A 17,680-nucleotide genomic window follows, 5' to 3' on the forward strand; every position below is an offset into this window, starting at 1 on the left:
CTGTGAGTCGTGGTCTGTTGCATTGGATATGCAATCTGGTCCTTAGCTCAAACGCTTCAATTCTATTACAGATGTTAGCGACATAACTAGGGCCGAGTATTTTGAGACATTTCAACTTTGCCGTGGAATGATATGCCATACAGATTCATCACTCTGTAGCTACACTTCTACAGCCATATAACAGCACAAAATATCAAGCTCGTCCGCTTTGTACTCCGGAAATATAGTCGCATAAGACCTCAGGTACTCCTGTGTTTCCGCCATCGATTTAGGCTTAAACAGAATCATGATTCTTTCGCCCGTCTCTCGAAACTCAGACTGACTGCTTCGAAATGATCTGAAGACTCTTGGACGGTTAGCATTCGTCTATAAAATGGTCATTGTGCGCAAAGTGAGCGACTATGGACTGAAACTAAAATGCCCCCAATTTCCCTTAGTTTATGCCCCCAACATACAACACCATGGGTACCTTGTCTAAAGCTCGCGACCTTTCTTGAGATGAAAGGAACTTTGAGAGATCATGCCAACTCTAATTAGAGCATAATATATTTACGCCCACTGCTCGGCAGTGACACGATCAACATCCTTATCATCGTTTGGATAGAAGTCGGCGGGAAATCAGCATCCTAGCTCGCATACGCACGTAGGCGGTTAAAACACATATTGTGTATCTAGGGGTGGGACGAACGGCACGCTCGAACCCGACCGTGGCCCTCGCATAAGACTTCTCGGATCGCTATCCAGGGAAATTAGCTAGGTCAGGTTCACAGTATCCTTGGCATCCCCCGCCGCTCGTCAAATCACAGCAAACTTCCCTCCAACTCCGCCCCCAACGGGTACCGTAGAGGGGAACAAGATCCGTCGTGTGACAACAGAATATTGTGGTCCAGCCGGAATTGGCCACACTGCGATGTTGGCCACACAAATGGTTCTCGGGAAAGGTTTCACGAGTCAGTTCAACTGACTCAAGAGCCGTTATATCCGTTAGTGACCGACGGGCGATTTCAAACAGGGTGCCCCAACCGTCGAGGCTTACATAGTAAGGCGCTCTTGCGACCGGATGACAATGTCCTACCTACGATTCTGCAATGGCAGCCGTTTTCTACAGAGAGTCGGTCGGCATGGCCACTCAGAGGCTCTTCTTTATACGCGCGATTATTGGCCGACAAAAAGGGCGCAAAGCAAAGGTGGAAAAATTACAGCCTCAAGTGGGCCGGAAGAAGACTATCAAGAAATTGCAAAAGGAAGGGCCCTAACCAGGGATCGAACCTGGGACCTCTCCCAGATGTGGGTTCACAACCCTAAGGGAGAATCATACCGCTAGACCATCAGGGCTGAAGACAACTAATTGCTGTTCGTTGATTTGCCAGACCGATTCACGAGTTGTGTAGAATCATCATGATCATACAGGCTTACCCTTCAGCACTTATTAGTTTGTCGTGCAAAGAAGCCATCACATCTTATTCACTCGCATTAGTTTATTTTCTGATTGAACTTTAACATCCCCCGTGTGCGGGGTGCATCATGCGTATCCTCCTAATCGTTGCCAGGCCGCCCACGGACCGATGCTACAGGGTGTACAAGAAATCAGGTCTCTTGTCTCCCAGTGCCTCAATCTCTTTCTCAGATTTGTTATCTGCCCAGTGGTCTCTCTTTCCCTGTCTCCTCTTGTCGTTCTCTATCCTCAGCAGCGTTGTCATGAGCACGCTGCCGAGGCACAAAAAGATGGACATGTAAGCCAGCACAACGCCGTGACCTTCGAAGAAGCGAGGCTCGCGAAAGTAGATATTGGAGCTGACGATACCGTTGAGATTGCCCCACCCGATGACGAAACCCAAGACCACGCCTCGTTTGTAAACCCCTTCAACGTTATTCGCGACCCAGGTGATTGTATTGCTGATGCAGGGGTAGATGCCAAGGGCTCCCAGGAAGGTACCAGCGTACTTGACCTGAGGGTTCTCGGTGCCTATGAGCATGCCAAAGCCCACAATACCAATCAAACTGACGAAGATGTTGCACAGTCCGCGTTGTTGGGTCCTGTCTGCTACCCAGCCAACAAGGACTGTGAAAGCGGCTGCCACAGCGTAGGGTGGCACGGTCATCAGCTGCGATCGTACAGTACTGGTATTCCATCCGAGCTCGTTGACGATGGTGGGCAGAAACAGGCTGAAGGCGTATAGTGGCATATCACAGCCCATATAGATGACCATGCCCAGCCACATCTTCCAGTCTTGCACAGCTTGCCAGAAGAAGGACATATTGAACTCCTCATGGTCGGCCGAGGCCTGCTGGTCCATCTTGAGCCGGCGAATGACGCGGGCGCGGTCGTTTTCGGAGAGGAATTTGGCCTCATCGGGGAAATCGTGCACCATCCAGAAGGATGCAACCCCGAACAACACTGTTAGAAGTCCCTCAAGTATGAATATCCAAGCCCAACCGGGTCGCCCGCCGACACCGGCCATCTGTTCTATTGCTGCAGCTAGGGCACCACCAAAAGAACCCGAAATGGCGGCCGCTGAGAAGAAGATCGCCTGCATGTGTAAGAAGGAGACTTGGAAGACCGAAACTGCTAGGACTTACAGCACGAATACCAAACTCGGATCGCTTGTACCAACATGACAAGTAGTAGTTGACGCCTGGGAATAGTCCTGCTTCCGTGAGACCGAGGAACCATCGAGCGGCCATCAGGCCGCTCCAGTTATGTACGAAACCCATGCCGGTCATGGATGCGCCCCAGAGAACCCTACAGGATTAGAAACAAAGTACTCCAATTTCGGATGACTGATGAATCGGCTCGGACTTACATGATGATGGGGATGAATATTGATGGGCGAAGCCTCTTGAGGAGAATGTTTGTCAACGGCTCGAACACGGCGTACGAGACGAAGAATATGGTGAGCGACGAGTTGTACTGGGAGCTAGTTAATCCCAGATCGTGATTCAGGCCGGCGATTTTTGCATTTCCGATGTTTGTTCTGTCAAGGAACGCCAATAGGTAAAGTATGCAAAGCTGCAGACTCGTCAGCGAGACTTGCCTGAAGGCATACAGGCGTAATTTACCCATGGAATGAGCATCCAGTCAAGCCGTCTAACCAACTTCCGGTCCTATATGTGACATGTCAGGAACGTGAACACTTCTCAGCGCAATAGATGGTGTACTTGCCACATCTAGTCTCTCCTCCTCACTGAGGTGGCTATCCGGGTCAGGTACATCAATCTGCCTGCCGTGGTCTAGCGTGTGGGAGGCGCTTGTCTTTTCGGCGTCCATCATTATGAGGCTCTATCGATTTGCTGGACAAATTTGCTATTGATCTCCTTGAGAAGTGATAGTAGGAGTGATGAAATAAAATACAAATGGGGTGGATAGGGCTGGTGCAGTTGTTGGATGAACCAGACGTGATCCAGAGTTTGATCTACCCGTGGTTTCGGAGGTAAGATGGCGCGGTCATGACGAAGGCCAGATCAAGTCGGCGGGAGATTGGTCAATATAAGGAACACCGAACATGCCCGCAACGGTGGCATGTGCGCGGGGGAGCAACCTTCCTCTACGGTATAAGACTTCGGGATACACTCGGCAATGAAACCCTGCAATGGAACGTGCCGCCTCATCAAACCGGACACATCGGCGCGAAACAACTGAGGACTCGCCATCAACAGACATTCGTTCGGGTTGGAAACAATAGGAACCATTATCCTGCGGAGTCATTGTGCTTAACCAGGCATTTGGAAAACCAACTTTGCGTTCCTTTGTAGTCCCAGGCAGGGCTTAGGAGAGTATCGGTGTCGAAAGGCCCAAAATAAATAGGAGCCTGCGCAGTCTACCTTGTCCGGATGATGACATCACAAGTATTCAAGACCAATGAGCGTGCAAATTTCTTGCATCATATTATTTTCTCTGAACAACTGCGCCGTCAATGCATGGCTTCCATGGTTCGAGAATCGATAGGACACCAAGAGTACCTTGAGCTCTGTAGCTGACGCCCGGGACATCCAGGTTACACCAATTGCTCGCTGAACACACTGTAGTTAAGCGGAAATCCACGTTGAAATCCTGTGTTAGATCGGACTTTTGACTCAAAATGGCGTTTTGCGTGGGTGACGGAAACATACTGGCCTGTCCGGTATCTCAAGAGAACAGACGCCTAGCAGATCTTATTTTTCAACGGGAAGGCTTTCTGGGGGTGGGTAATTGAGGCAAGATTGCTGGGGAAATCCAAAGGCCGCCGGAGGCTGGGGAATACCGCTGCGAGCCTTATTCCCCGATAACGCCCCGCGGGTGCAAGTTAGGCCTGTCAGTTACAAGCAGAACTGCTCCGCAAGCCAGGCATCTTAATATGCGCTTGGTTGAACGCAGGCTAAGCCGGGCAGGACAGCCGCCTCTTGGGCGGCAGAGCTTGCTGCCAGACTAACAGTAACCCCAACAAGTATCAAGGCCATAAGTGTCCAGGTGATGCGTCGCCGCCGCCGCCGCCGCCATGGAGCGATTCACCAGAAGGGCTGGTCTGAATGCAGAACAGGCTAGCGGAGTTCCAACACGGGTGGTGCCCACGTGAGGACAAGGGGTGGTGACGCCGTTGTTCGAGATCTGTGTTGCAGTGGTACGGGGAGGAAGGCGAGGAAGAGCAGCACCCAGCGAGGCCACGTAGCCAATGGTACAGATCGTTCGGTTGAGACCATACTACCGTGTGCGATCGCGATACTATGCAGCTGTCCGTCTCGCGAATGAGTACTGGTCACCCAAACGAATGCATCCTGCCGGGCGGTTTGGTAGGAGGGCAATCAGCCTGAACATGGATGAGATCAAACCAAGTCCCCGTTCTCATTGAAATTCACATTGAAAGCTCGCAGCCAAGACACAATGGGCGGTGTGGCAGGTCGGGAGTTGCAAAACGGATTGTGCATCTGCATGAGCTGGGGTTGATCCTGGTTAGCAAACTAGAAAAGTGATGACTTTATCCTCACGTCTCCCAGCACAGCAAGCCTGCGCCAGATGCCGCAGCCAGCTTGGCCGGGAGACCGGGGTGAAAGGTCATCTCCAGAGCGCAGCTGGTGCCTAGTGTCAAGGACTCGTCCAAACGCCTACATAGTCGCTGCAAGAAGCCGACAGGGACCCCGAGATTTGGCTGAGGCATCTGGGCCCGTACCGGCCGTAACGGGACCCGAAGCCCTGGCTTGGCGACCCGCGGGAATGCTAGCCAGACTGGCGGTGGGAACTCTCTCTCGGGAGATGGCAGACAGCACCAATACTTCTGTAGCGACCCGGCGGCCCCTTGACACTGGGATGCCGGTAATGGGATGCATTCTGCTGTTACAATATATTAGCGAACTGACGACAGGCAGAGAGAGAGGAAAAAGAGCACCAGCTGGCGCCTGTCCGTCGGCGCTGTCTGACGGCCTTCCCGGCTCACCCAGACCTGCTGACTAATGACGGATAGCGCCGGTCTCGGTCGGCGACAAGCCCCACAGTCCCCGCCAATCCCCGACCGCACGACATGGCGCTTTCGGCGGCAGCGTTTCTGACGTGAGAACTTCCCACCTACCTCAGTCGTGTGGATTGACGACGTTCTGCAGTGCGGTCTGCCGTTTCTCACCTAACATTTTGGGCTTAGTTGGATGAGACGCTGACTCAATTCTCAGCACACTCATATAACATTCAACCCTTTCCCCACCCTCAAGCAGCTCTCATCCGACAGGGATAATCTCATAGGTAGTGAGGGGCATCTCATACAAACATCCACACACACACACACGCACACACACACACATCCCACCTTCGTCCCCCACCACCCCTGTCAGAACCTCGTCATGGCCAAACGCGTCTGCATCGTCGGTATGGACCCCTGAAATCCCCGGTATCCGGCTTCTGGCCCAATCTGAGCTTACCCCCTTTCTCTCTCCGTGCAGGCGCCGGCCCGTCCGGCCTCGTCGCCGCCAAGACCCTCCTCCACAACGCCCCCGCTGGCGCCTTCACCGTGACTGTCTACGACGCCCAGCGCCGCATCGGCGGCCTGTGGCCCACACGCGCCAGCGACGCCGACGGCCTCGTCCACCCGCTCATGGTCGCCAACCAGAGCCGCCACACGGTGCAGTTCAGCGACCTCGCCTGGGCGCCCGAGGACCCCGAGTTCCCGCGCGCCTGGATGGTTGGCCGGTACCTCGAGCGGTACCTCGACCGCTACGGCCGTGGCGCCGAGGTGAAGCTGGGCCGCCGCGTGGTCAAGGCCGACCTGCAGGACGACGCGACGTGGCGTGTCACCGTCGAGCCGTCCGAGGATGCCGGCGGCGAGGAGGAGACGCGCGCGTTCGACTATCTGCTCGTCTCGTCCGGGTTCTTTGGGAAGCCTCTCGTCCCGGACATCGGGACCGGGGATGCAGCGGTCCCTGTGGTCCACAGCAGCAAGTACCGCGACCTGAAGGGGCTGTTTCCCGACGGCGTGCGGGACGGCGGCGGCAAGATCCTGGTCGTCGGAGGACAGATGTCGGGCGTGGAGATTGCGGGCACCGTCGCGACGCACATCTCCGCCGCCGTCAACGCGCCGGGCCCGAGCCCCGTCCCGGGCGCGGACAAGCTCACCGTCGAGCACCTCGCACAGCGCCCTACGTGGGTGTTCCCCCTCCACACCACACCCAAGGTAACCCTCGCCACTTGACCATAACCTCGTGCGCAAATCACTGACCCAGTCCAACCGAAACAAAAAGCCCGGCTCAACCGCGGCCCCTTTCCTCCCCGTGGACTTCCCGTCCTACAACCTCAATAACCGCCCCCAACCCTTCACCAACAAACAAGGCCACATCACCCCCGACGCCGCGAAGGTGAGCCACAGCTTGTTCGCGGCTTCCCTCGGCCAGGACCAGTCCGAGTTCTCCCCCGCCGTCGCCGTCACCCCGGACCACCACTCCGAGCCAGCGTACCTCGCCATGAGCGAGAACTACATGGAATTCGTCCGCGCCGGCCTCATCTCTGTCTCCAAGGGCAAGCTCGCCTCCGTCGCCGGCACCACGGCGACGCTCGCGGACCCCTCGTCGCCCAAGATCGAAAACGTCGCCGCCGTCATCCTGGCCACCGGCTTCGACCCTTCCCCCTGCCTCTCTTTCCTCCCGCCCCGGGTCCTCGAAACTTTAGACTACTCCCCGCAGCACCCAAGTCTGCCCCTCGCCCTCGCCTTTCACGGCACCCACGTCAAGGACTTCCCCTCTCTCGGTTTCGTCGGCTTCTACCGCTCGCCCTACTGGGGCGTTATGGAGATGCAGGCCCGCTTCTTTGCCGCCCTCTGGACGCCCCCTTCCCTCGCCCCGCAACCTCCGAAGCTCTCCGACGCGCTCCTCTCCGGCGAGTCGGACGGGAGCACCGCGTCCCTCCGCGACGACCCGCGGCTCTCCCAGTTCCCGATGGGCGACTACGCCTACCTGATGCAGGAGTTCTCCTCCGCCCTCGGAATCCCCATCACCCCGCCCCTCGAACCTCCCACCCCCGTCCTCCCGCACAATGACAAGCCCATGGACATCCTCACGCCGGCGCGCTACGTCTCGCCCCTCGCCGACGAAGCCGCCAAAGCCGAAGCCGCAAAGTCGCTCCAACAAACCCACTCCACCGCCGTCGCGGGCCTGACTACGAGCCGCTTCGTTCCCAAGGCCGTTTTCCGCAGCCTCCTGGGCACATGGAAGCTCGAACGTGACCTGACCAGCAGGCTCCCCAGCCACCCGAGCGGCCACTTCAGCGGAACGGCCCAGTTCCTCCTCCGCGACAGGACCGCCGACGGGCTCAAGTGCGTCTCGGGCTCTGTCCCCGCGGACAAGACATCGACCGCCGACGACGACGACGACGACGACGATGGTCTGGCCGCGGAGTACCTTTACGTAGAGGACGGCGAGTTCCGTGCCGACAACGGGCTCGTGTTCAGAGCCACGCGTCGCTATGTCTGGCGGTACGATGAAAGGAAGGATGTCGTGAGCGTCTGGTTCGCCAAGACGGACGACCCCAAGCGGGCGGACTACCTCTTCCATGAGATCGAGTTCCTCCCGCCTCCAGACGGAGACCAGAATCCATGGCAGGCCAAGGCGGGCCATCTCTGCATCGACGATTTCTATGACGTCAAATACGAGTTCGCTTTCAAGGCTGTCAATCTCAAAGAGTGGGACATCCAGTACACGGTGAACGGGCCCAAGAAGGATTACACGATACATGGCACATATAGACGTTAAAAATTCAGTCAGAGATTACAGAGTTATTGAACAAGCGAGACGTCCACGCTTTATGGAGCCCGTTTTTGTGTCAAGACAGAAGAAGTTGATAAAAGGTACGGGGGTCAGGTTAGTTTATAGGGTGTTCTGGACTATTGGTACGTGTAATCATTCTTGTAGGTTATGCATACTTTTCTCCCATCCATTCCCCTTTCCGTGGGCTCTTCTTCTTCTTCAGCGAAGGTCAACGTCTAATCTCGCCACACCCTGGATGTTCTCGAGGAACCCCGCCCTCACAACATCGTCCTCAGTTCCACGTGTCGTCAAGCGACAATACCTGTACGAAAGAGGAAGGTCTGGAGACGGACAGGCAATCCCAGTCGCGGCCTCACAATCTAATGTCAGCGGCCTTGTTGCAGTCGGCGAAATGCCTTCCGACTGAAGATTCAACCCCGCATCGTCCATGAAAACATCTCCGTCACCATCCATCGCTCGCATGCTTCCATCTCTTAAAACTGTACTTCGTCGCACTCCTTTCGTATTCCCGGTGTTGAGTGCCCAGCAACGAGCCGAACCATCTCCACTAAATGTCCAGACCAGCATATCAGGACCTGTGTCTAATGCGAGATCGACGAGGCCGGAGCAAACGGCAACAGGCTGTCCGTGAACGTCAATGGGATATGATGGCCTGTTGCGTTGGAGGCATGGCGTCTCGGATCCACTATCATGGGTCACGGCAGCATCTCGAAGCCCAGGTATTGGCCACCACGCAATCCAGTCTGCCATTGGGCGATCAAGCATATCAGCCAGGTTGGCGAGGCGGGAGATATCCTTGAACATATCCGGGGGTAAAGTGTAAAAGACAAGGAGCTGTTTTTCTGACTGGAAACCAAGCTGGTCCACCCATCGTGCTATGGGGAACACGGCGGCGATTCTGACTCCGTTGGCCAGGTTGGCTCCCACAGCGCACAGGGTTGGAGCATTCGAGCAAGCCGTGGGAGGTGGGCAAAACTGGACCTTTCTCTGGAGACGAGTCATCGACCCGATTGGCGAATCAGCACCCAGGCACAGGTATCCGGTTCTCGGGTCCGTGAAGAGGATATGAGAGCCGTCGCTCAGGGGCACGGCCCTGTAGTTGTCGACAGCAGTGGACCTGTGTCTGGGAAACCTTCGCTCCCACCCCCTCCAGGTTGTCTTGCGGAATGGCGGAGGGCTGATTGAGGCACTGAGTTGCTGCTCTGTGATTGTGTAGACACTAGAAGTGTCTGCTTCGGAGGCAGCAGCGGATGTCTCAAGACGCGAGATGACAGCCGGGATTTCTGGAGGATATCCGCCAAAACTTCCGCCCAGCGCCCCCAGGATCAAATGCATCGAGCTCGAGCAGCAGTCCACTGCCGCTGCTGAGCTAATGAGTCGGAGCTTCTTGGTTGAGTCAACTGCCGGCCGGGGCGGGAGAAAGTAGACAAAGTCGCTACGGGTGGACAGCGGGAAGCGGCGGACCAGGTCTCGGTTGGTTTGGCTGTCAACCCAGTGCAGTTCGACAGCAGACGAGGAGCCAAAAGCGACACAAACACGTTGGGGGCAAATGGCAACCGAGCGTGGCGGGTTGTCGGCCGTGCATATGTTTCGATAGATGGATCTGGGTCCTGTCTCAATAGGAGGCGGCAGTGAAGGTGACCGCACGCAACATATGCACGATTGAGAGCTTGCCTTCAAGCCAGCGTTAGCCCATGGACTGACGTGGTTGGATGATGTCGTAGTTACCTCTTTTCCTGGCATCAGAGCTGTGATGTCACAGACGATGCCGTTTCGGCCGTCGAGAACGGCGGCGACAGAGTAGCGTCCCCAAGATGTGTCCATGGCACAGGAGAGAACTCTATACGGACACAGTATGGTTGAAACGGGGCGCAGAAGGCCCTTGTGGCGTCGTGAGGTCTCTTCCTATGAAGACATTGGCCACCTGGGAGACTTGATGTTTTTGCATCGATGGTTCAGCTCGTAGACATAGATGGTGCAATCGTAGCTAGCCATTAGGAAGCGGCCGCACATACTCGCGGTGTATTTGGCACCGTCACCAATCCCGGACGTCGAGGCATCAGATCTGAGGTCGATGAATTGCGTCTGACTGACTTCGACAAAGGCAGGTTCGGGCCCGCGATGACTGGGGCCCAACGCACACTCTCTAGCGAACCACTTGGACATAATCCACTCTTGGTTCGGATACTGATCGTGGGTCTCAAGCATAGGCTTGTTGTGCTCCACGTCGATGATAGTGTTGATGCTGGACCACCACCCTCCTCGCTTGAGCATGGTGACGAGAACAGTGCGGTTCAAGCCTGCACAGAACCAGGGTCGGCAGGTGTGTCGTGCAACATTGAAATCATATGGGTCGAGCAGATCGTAGATGTGGTGTAGGATCTCGACTGGGAGTCGCATTGCTGTCGGAACCAGCTGTGATGCATGATTGTCATGACCGAAATGCACGACATCGTCGGGGTGAGCTTTCATGGCGACAACGGACCGAAGGACGTGAGATAACATGGGAAAATGATGAAGAGAATGATGTATCCAATGGCTGAATTGCAAAGAGAGTGCCCCGGAAAATGTTCTCCAGCACTGATTATGACGATGCTGGTGATGGCGCCAATGCAAATGCCAACGTCAATATCGAATGGAGGTGGCAGATGGATGGGATGGCGGGGAGAAGATGCCGGAGTCAGTGTTGAAGGGGGAGGGAGAGGAATTGCGCGGGAGGTCACGTATCCTATCAACTTCTTTCCCCGAAAGGACTTGCTGCTTATTATGTACTATTTATTAAGTCCCTACCTACCTAGGCAGGTAGGTACGTCGACTGGAATATCAAGCACTGTAGTGCCATATTCTGGAAAGAGTAAAAACGAAGTAGCAAGTGCCTACTTCGGGCTTGAGAGAGGCGGGCCTTCTCGAAGGATTGAGCGGTTGTTTAAACGACTGAAAAAATGGATGGATGGGTGAAGTCGATGGGAGGCATCCAAGATTAATTGCGACGAGGAGCGGTCAAGAGTTTTTGTATTATAAGCTGAAAACTGAAGATGCAATATCATCCAACATGGTCGGTTAGCTCAGTTGGTTAGAGCGTGGTACTAATATTTCATCTGAAATGTTGTGTAATGCCAAGGCCGGGAGTTCAAGCCTCCCACTGATCACATTTTTGTGGATTAGAGTCAATCCTTAAAAGTAGTAAGTATGCATCGTGCACTATATCGAATGGGTCAATCAACTCAGATATATAACTGATTGCTGTCTGATGCCTCTCACATTGGCTGTGATGGGATTGCCGTGTGATATATATGCCATTGTTTATTGCCTGTGCCTGCGTAAGCCGGCCCCGTTGGGAATTTCCCGAACCCCTGTATTTTTCCTCCGAGTCGCTTTTCGGCCGGGCCTCAAACGTTCTTCCGCCTGGTTCGGCTGGGAGTCCGAGATCGCACGCGGCTTACAAGGAGCTAGATGTGACGTGGAGAGAGGGGACGTGTAAGCGTTTTAGACCCCTGTTGGACACCAGCCCGTTGAACGGCCTTGAAGCGGGGCTGGAAACGCCGACCAGATAGATAATCAGCAGTGCGAGCGGCGGGGGACCCAAGTCGCGAGCTCCGACTTTTGACCATTCCCCAGTCCAACCCCGGCTCCGCCTCAGCCTGCCTGCCTGCAGCGATAGGCAGCCACGCATGTCCAGATCCGTGGTCACCGCTCTCCGGCGGGAACATCATCTTCACCCGCGATGCCCAGTGTGTGTTCAGTCCCCCGTTTGGGCACCAGTGGAGACGTGAGAAAGCGCAGGTTACTGCTTGCCCAAAGGACGAGAAGCGTCCCGCTCCACCCATTTGCATCGACGCTTGACCTCTGATTTCTCACGCACCCGCCGTCGTCGAGCTTTCACTCGCACCGTCTCGGCTTATCTCGCAGTCTGCCATCTAGCCCTTTGACTGATGCAATATCCTCCCCCCTTATCACCTGCACCTGCATTCCGTCAGCTACGCTACTAGAGCGGCGTGTGGATCTCAGGCCACCTTGGTCTCGAAAACCCCTCTTATTAACCTCTGCTAGGTTTGCGGGCGTGATTTGAAGTGGATTACCGAGCACATACGCGCGCGAGATTCGGATAGCCGAATGGTACGCCTAGACACCGAGAGCTCGCTCACTGATAAGACGGCGCTGGATGGCCACCCCCACTTGGACCACCGGGAATAAGATATATTATGCAAGCGAGAAAACAAGAAAAACAAGGAATGCTCCGCCCGTCCCCGAAACCCATTCTTTCTTCCTTGCCCCGCCCAAGTAGCGTTTCAACTTGCTGAATCTTTCCGCGGCAGGAATGCCTCGGACGGTGGCTACGTCAACGTCTGGCGGCGGTCGAAATCGAGTGTTCTTGCGCGGCCTCGAGGTACAATCGTAGCGGAAGAGAAAGGAAGGTACATTTCCAACGAAAGAGGGGGATAGCCGAGGAACGAACGTGTGGGCACATGCGTGCGACGACAGGTTCCATGAGCTAAACGCAATTTCTTCGACCGGCGCGTGTGGGGCCCCTCCCGGCCGGAAGGCCCGCAATGGGCCCACCAGGTCCGCCGGCTTCTGCGGGTCTGTGCGTTCCGGACGAAAAGGGAGCTAGCTCGGCCCAGGTTCTTTCTGGCTACTTGGTTTCCGGACGAAAGGGGAGCTCGGTTCGCCAGACAGGCAGCCGGCGCAGGCAGCGGCATCCCTCCCCCATTCGGCCCCGACGGGGGGGTGCAAGCAGAGGCGCAGGGTTGTTTCGATAACGAAGAAGAAGAGATAAGTGCCGCAGCGTTGTTTGTTGAATAAAACGAAAAGGGGCAGAAATCACTGCCACCACGACCTATCGCCGTACTCGTGTGAAGAGAGAGAGAGAGGAATTCGGGGACCGATGAAAGATGTAGTTGGATTTGTTGCCTGCCCAGCGGAGAAATCGTGGAAAACTTGTGGGCTGAGAAAAGAGCGGGAAAAAATAAAATAAAAAACATTACGACTGCCCGAACTCATGCCGAGATTTCTCCCCCATACCTTTCACTTTCAGCCCTGAGGGCCTGGCGAGAACGCACACAGGGCCACCCCTCACCCCTGGCCGAACAGGAATTCCAATAGACTAGTTCTACTCCGTACCTACGATGTAAATTCATTTCCTCTTATTCCCAGACCCGCCCGTCGGACCTGTGCGCCCTCATAACCGCATAACCGCTCCTCTCTTCTCTCCCCGGCAACCCAATGGCAAACCCGGGCAGAGCCTCAAGACTCGGCAGGCAACAAGGACTAGGTCAAAGTCGGCGTTCGTCGTAAACGCGCCTCCGACCCTCCCCTCCCCACGCGTCCCGGCCTCGTGGCTCTGGAATACCCCCAACGTTCCACGTGCCGCTTCAAGCTTCTGTAATACTCCAAATGACCAAGAGAAGAAGGCGAAAAAAGGGACGAAGAAAAAAAAAACCCCGCATTGCCCGCTCCTCCCACATTAAATCGTTTTCGTTTGCTTTCGGCCCATTAGTCAGTGTCGCTGCTGGGACGTTCGCGGTTCACGAAGAATGAAAACCCCTGCCAACCTAACACTCCAATCCACTGGTCCGCATCGTGGCGAATGTGAAAAAAAAAAAAAAGAAAAAAAGAAAAAAAAAACACCAAGGCTTAGAGATTCCACTAGAAACCCCTGGCCCTGTGTAGCACGGAATGGCATATCATCTACGTATATCTCGAGAGAACATGGTACACTGGTCCAAAAAAAAAAAAGCGGACGGGAAAGGCGGATCCGCCCGCGAGATGGTGGGTACCCCGAATGCCGCGCCGATTTTCTCACCCATAGACCGAGTTGCGACCGGGTCCCAGGGGGTCCTGCTTGTGTAGTACCTTGCTATTTGACCAAAGAATAGAAGATTAAAATAAAGATAGGCCCTGCGAGTTGACTCGGTTTCCTTTTCGCCCACTGATGGGGACGAGTATAAAGGCAGGGTGGCGCCCTCCCCTCCTCCAGAATGAGGAACTGAGATAAGATCCTGTTCCTGTTCCTTGACTTCATGCCTATCACCACCCCCGGGCTCGACCCCCTAACTCCTTTCACTCATTCTATAGTCTACTTTTTTGTGATACTTCACCTGTTCAGGGGGGAACTGCGTTCCTACTAGACCAAAGCCCGGCATTCACTGCCCAGCAAAACACATACACACCACCCAAGATGGACAAGCTATCATCAAAATCCTCCCACACACTCCCACCAGGCTCCTCCTCCCACCCGGACGACGCGCCGGCAGGACGACATAATGTTCCCATCACAACAACCGTCACACACGCCGTCGCGACCAAGGAGCAGATGGACCCGGAGCTCGACGTGAACCTCCCCTACCGCACCCTCTCGGCCAATGCCAACCTCGACGAATACCGCGTCGAGACCAGCGCCGGCGAGATCCCCGTGACGGCCCCCTCGGCCGCTGCCGGCGGCAACTACAAGCTCGTCACCTTCGTTCCCAATGACCCCGATAACCCCAAGAACTGGTCCAAGGCCTACAAGTGGTACTGCACCATGGTCGTCGCCATGACCTGCTTCGTCGTCGCCTTCTGCTCCTCCGTCATCACCGCCGACATCGCTGGCGTCGCTGAAGAGTTTCACATCTCCGAGGAGGTCGCCCTTCTCTCCATCACCGTCTTCGTCATCGGCTTCGGCGTCGGGCCCATGGCCTTCGCGCCCCTCTCCGAGATCTACGGTCGCCAGATCATCTACGCATCCACCCTGCTGGTCGCCGTCGTCTTCATCATCCCCTGCGCCGTCGCCAAGACCCTTGCCACCCTTCTCGTCTGCCGCGCCATCGATGGCATCGCCTTCTCCGCCCCCATGACTCTCGTCGGCGGTACCCTCGCTGACCTCTGGCGCAACGAGGAGCGCGGTGTCCCCATGGCCGCCTTCTCCGCCGCTCCCTTCATCGGTCCCGCCATCGGCCCTCTTGTCGGCGGCTTCCTCTCCGACGCCACAAGTTGGCGATGGCTTTATTGGATTCAGTTGATCCTCTCCTTCGTCGTCTGGGTCCTCATCTCCTTCACCGTCCGCGAGACTTACGCGCCCACCATCCTCGCCCGCCGAGCCAAGAAGATGCGCAAGGAGACCGGCGATCAGTCCCACGTCACCGAGCAGGACATCGACATGCGGCCGCTCAGCGAGCGCCTCGGAATCTTCCTCATCCGCCCCTTCCAGCTCCTCTTCCGCGAGCTCATCGTCTTCCTCATCTCCATCTACATGTCCGTCCTGTACGGCTTGCTATACATGTTCTTCGTCGCCTTCCCCATCATCTACCAGAAGCGCAAGGGCTACTCGGCCTCCACGACCGGTCTCATGTTCATTCCCCTCGCCGTCGGCGTCCTCTGCTCGGCCGCCTGCTCTCCCTGGGTTAACAAGCACTACCTTAAGATGGTCGCAAAGCACAACGGCAACCCGCCCGCTGAGACCCGACTTATCCCGATGATGGTGAGCTGCTGGTGCATCCCCATCGGCCTGTTCATCTTCGCCTGGACCTCCTTTCCGCACCTGCACTGGGCAGGTCCTGCCTTCGGCGGTTTCCCTGTAGGCTTCGGCTTCATCTTCCTTTACAACTCGGCCAACAACTACCTCGTCGACTCCTACCAGCACCAGGCCGCATCCGCACTCGCGGCCAAGACTTGTATCCGTTCGTTCTGGGGTGCCGCCGTCGTCCTCTTCACCGAGCAGATGTACGACCGCCTTGGCGATCAGTGGGCATCAACCCTCCTTGCCTTCATCGGCCTTGCGTGTTGCGCTATCCCCTTCCTCTTCTGGGTCTACGGAGCCCGGATCCGTGCTAGAAGCAAGTACGCCTACTCCTCCGACGACGAGGAGACTTCCGGTTCGGATGTCGAGAAGGCCAAGCCGCAGAACGTTCTGTCGCCCACTCGTACCTTTGAGCCCGCGTAAGCGACTCGTGGTGAGCATTGAACAATATAAAAGCCCTTCACAAGGCTTTTGCTATGAACAGTTGGATATCGCGTCTATGCGTTTAGTTAGGTCTGGATTTTCGGTTACGTTTGGTTCATTTGGCGTAACAGGTTGGTGTTGGACGGTGGATGTACGGGCTGGACGTACTACGACATAGATGCATAGAGACAGAGAACGGCCGGTGCCGTAATTAATTCTACACCATGTTCAAAACATCATTCAACCTCTACTGGCACATTGTGTGCTTAATGATACACACCTTGATGATTGTGAGCTCGCAGGAATGTGGTAAATCGTCTATTCTTCGTGAGTCGTAACGTGTAACTATCTATCTCGTCGTTCCAGGGAGCAGTAGGGTGGGTATTCATCAACCTGTAAGTGAGTCTTCCGTTTGCGCCGTTTGCCGTGAGCCGGGCCTGGGGTTCTTAGACAATACGCACTGGGAGCGAATCTCTGCGCGAGAGGGTGATTTCGTCTTTGACCAAAGAGTTGGGGCACTTGCGTCCGAGCATGAAGTCCTTGAGGTTGCGGAATGTGCATTCGGAGATCTCCTGCAGGGCTTCCTCGGTGAAGAAGCCCTGGTGGCCGCATATCAGAACGTTGGGGAAGGTCATGAGGCGGGTAAGCAGGTCATCGTCGATGATGTGACCCGAATGATCGTTGTAGAAGAGATCACCCTCGCCCTCGTACACATCAAGGGCCAGGCCGCCGAGATGCTTAGTCTTGAGGGCGTGGATGACGGCCTTTGTGTCAATGAGACCGCCTCGGGAGGTGTTGACCAATATAGAGCCGGGCTTCATCTGCTTGAGCGTCCTTTCGTTGATGATGTGCTTCGTCTTCTCCATCAATGGGCAGTGCAAACTGATGAAGTCGCACTTGGGAAGAAGCTCTTCCAAGGGGAGGTATTCACCGAGCTTCTTGAAGTCGTCCGACTCGAACGGGTCAAAGGCGTAGAGGGTGCAGCCGAAGCCCTTCATGATGCGGGCCATGGACACACCAATTCTTCCGGTGCCGATGATGCCCACTGTCTTGCCATGCACCGTTTTCCCGAGGAGACCATCAAGGTTAAAGTTGCCTTCGCGGGTGCGGTTGTAGGCTCTGTGAGTGCGTCGGTTAAGGGATTGCAGCAGGGCGGCGGCGAACTCTGCGACAGCTTCGGGGGAGTACGAGGGGACGTTGGCGACAAAGAGTCCCAGTTTCTCAGCAGTCTTAAGGTCGACGTTGTTGAAACCGGCGCAGCGCAGCAAAATGGCCCTGCAGCCAGCCTTGTGCAGTGCCTCGACGACGTCGGCAGTGAGGGAGTCGTTGACGAAGACGCAGACGGCGTCTACATCCTTGACGAGGGAGACGGTCTCGGAGCATAGGGAGAAGTCGTGGTAGAGTATGCCAAAGTCAGTGTTGTCGTCGGCGAGCTTTGCGTTGTGCTTCTTGAACTCGTCCTTCCTGGCCTCGTGTGCGGCAGAGATGTACTTCTTGTCGTAGGGCTTGGCGCTGAAGACGGCGAGCTTCATGGTAGGTAGG

The 17,680-nt window shown here is 55.7% G+C and overlaps 6 protein-coding genes and 2 non-coding genes across 8 annotated transcripts; 3 read left to right on the forward strand and 5 right to left on the reverse strand.

Moving 5' to 3' along the window:
- Window positions 1-1,248: 1,248 nt before the first annotated feature.
- On the reverse strand, window positions 1,249-1,335 carry LY79DRAFT_t79. Its single transcript has one exon. It is a non-coding gene; the product is annotated as a tRNA-Pro (tRNA).
- A 106-nt stretch (window positions 1,336-1,441) lies between these two features.
- LY79DRAFT_546662 (major facilitator superfamily transporter) lies at window positions 1,442-3,469 on the reverse strand. Its single transcript, XM_060557249.1, has 5 exons — window positions 3,164-3,469; window positions 3,061-3,105; window positions 2,805-3,010; window positions 2,581-2,743; window positions 1,442-2,531 (listed from the first exon to the last, which is right to left on the reverse strand). Exons 1-5 carry the CDS (start codon window positions 3,269-3,271, stop codon window positions 1,569-1,571), a joined length of 1,485 nt encoding a protein of 494 aa, XP_060416536.1. The 5' UTR covers window positions 3,272-3,469; the 3' UTR covers window positions 1,442-1,568.
- Window positions 3,470-5,805: 2,336 nt separating this feature from the next.
- On the forward strand, window positions 5,806-8,202 carry LY79DRAFT_510849 (uncharacterized protein; the record flags this gene model as incomplete). Its single annotated transcript, XM_060554200.1, has 3 exons — window positions 5,806-5,830; window positions 5,905-6,632; window positions 6,700-8,202. The coding sequence occupies 3 exons, from the start codon at window positions 5,806-5,808 to the stop codon at window positions 8,200-8,202; spliced, it is 2,256 nt and encodes a 751-aa protein (XP_060416537.1).
- A 213-nt stretch (window positions 8,203-8,415) lies between these two features.
- LY79DRAFT_510734 (F-box domain-containing protein) lies at window positions 8,416-10,689 on the reverse strand (the record flags this gene model as incomplete). The annotated part of the gene is made up of 4 exons (XM_060554187.1): window positions 8,416-8,537; window positions 8,574-9,891; window positions 9,946-10,057; window positions 10,142-10,689. 4 exons carry the CDS (start codon window positions 10,687-10,689, stop codon window positions 8,416-8,418), a joined length of 2,100 nt encoding a protein of 699 aa, XP_060416538.1.
- Window positions 10,690-11,271: 582 nt separating this feature from the next.
- On the forward strand, window positions 11,272-11,366 carry LY79DRAFT_t74. The gene has a single exon. It is a non-coding gene; the product is annotated as a tRNA-Ile (tRNA).
- A 934-nt stretch (window positions 11,367-12,300) lies between these two features.
- On the reverse strand, window positions 12,301-13,475 carry LY79DRAFT_100907 (uncharacterized protein). Its single transcript, XM_060550622.1, has one exon. It carries the CDS (start codon window positions 13,197-13,199, stop codon window positions 12,552-12,554), a length of 648 nt encoding a protein of 215 aa, XP_060416539.1. The 5' UTR covers window positions 13,200-13,475; the 3' UTR covers window positions 12,301-12,551.
- Window positions 13,476-13,967: 492 nt separating this feature from the next.
- LY79DRAFT_546677 (major facilitator superfamily transporter) lies at window positions 13,968-16,376 on the forward strand. Its single transcript, XM_060557250.1, has 2 exons — window positions 13,968-16,212; window positions 16,307-16,376. The coding sequence occupies exon 1, from the start codon at window positions 14,396-14,398 to the stop codon at window positions 16,136-16,138; it is 1,743 nt and encodes a 580-aa protein (XP_060416540.1). The 5' UTR covers window positions 13,968-14,395; the 3' UTR covers window positions 16,139-16,212; window positions 16,307-16,376.
- Window positions 16,377-16,584: 208 nt separating this feature from the next.
- On the reverse strand, window positions 16,585-17,670 carry LY79DRAFT_510736 (D-isomer specific 2-hydroxyacid dehydrogenase; the record flags this gene model as incomplete). The annotated part of the gene is made up of 1 exon (XM_060554188.1): window positions 16,585-17,670. The coding sequence occupies one exon, from the start codon at window positions 17,668-17,670 to the stop codon at window positions 16,585-16,587; it is 1,086 nt and encodes a 361-aa protein (XP_060416541.1).
- Window positions 17,671-17,680: the final 10 nt, after the last annotated feature.

Source organism: Colletotrichum navitas, assembly GCF_030913465.1.
Source record: "Colletotrichum navitas strain CBS 125086 chromosome Unknown LY79scaffold_15, whole genome shotgun sequence".
Classification (NCBI taxonomy): Eukaryota; Fungi; Ascomycota; class Sordariomycetes; order Glomerellales; family Glomerellaceae; genus Colletotrichum; species Colletotrichum navitas.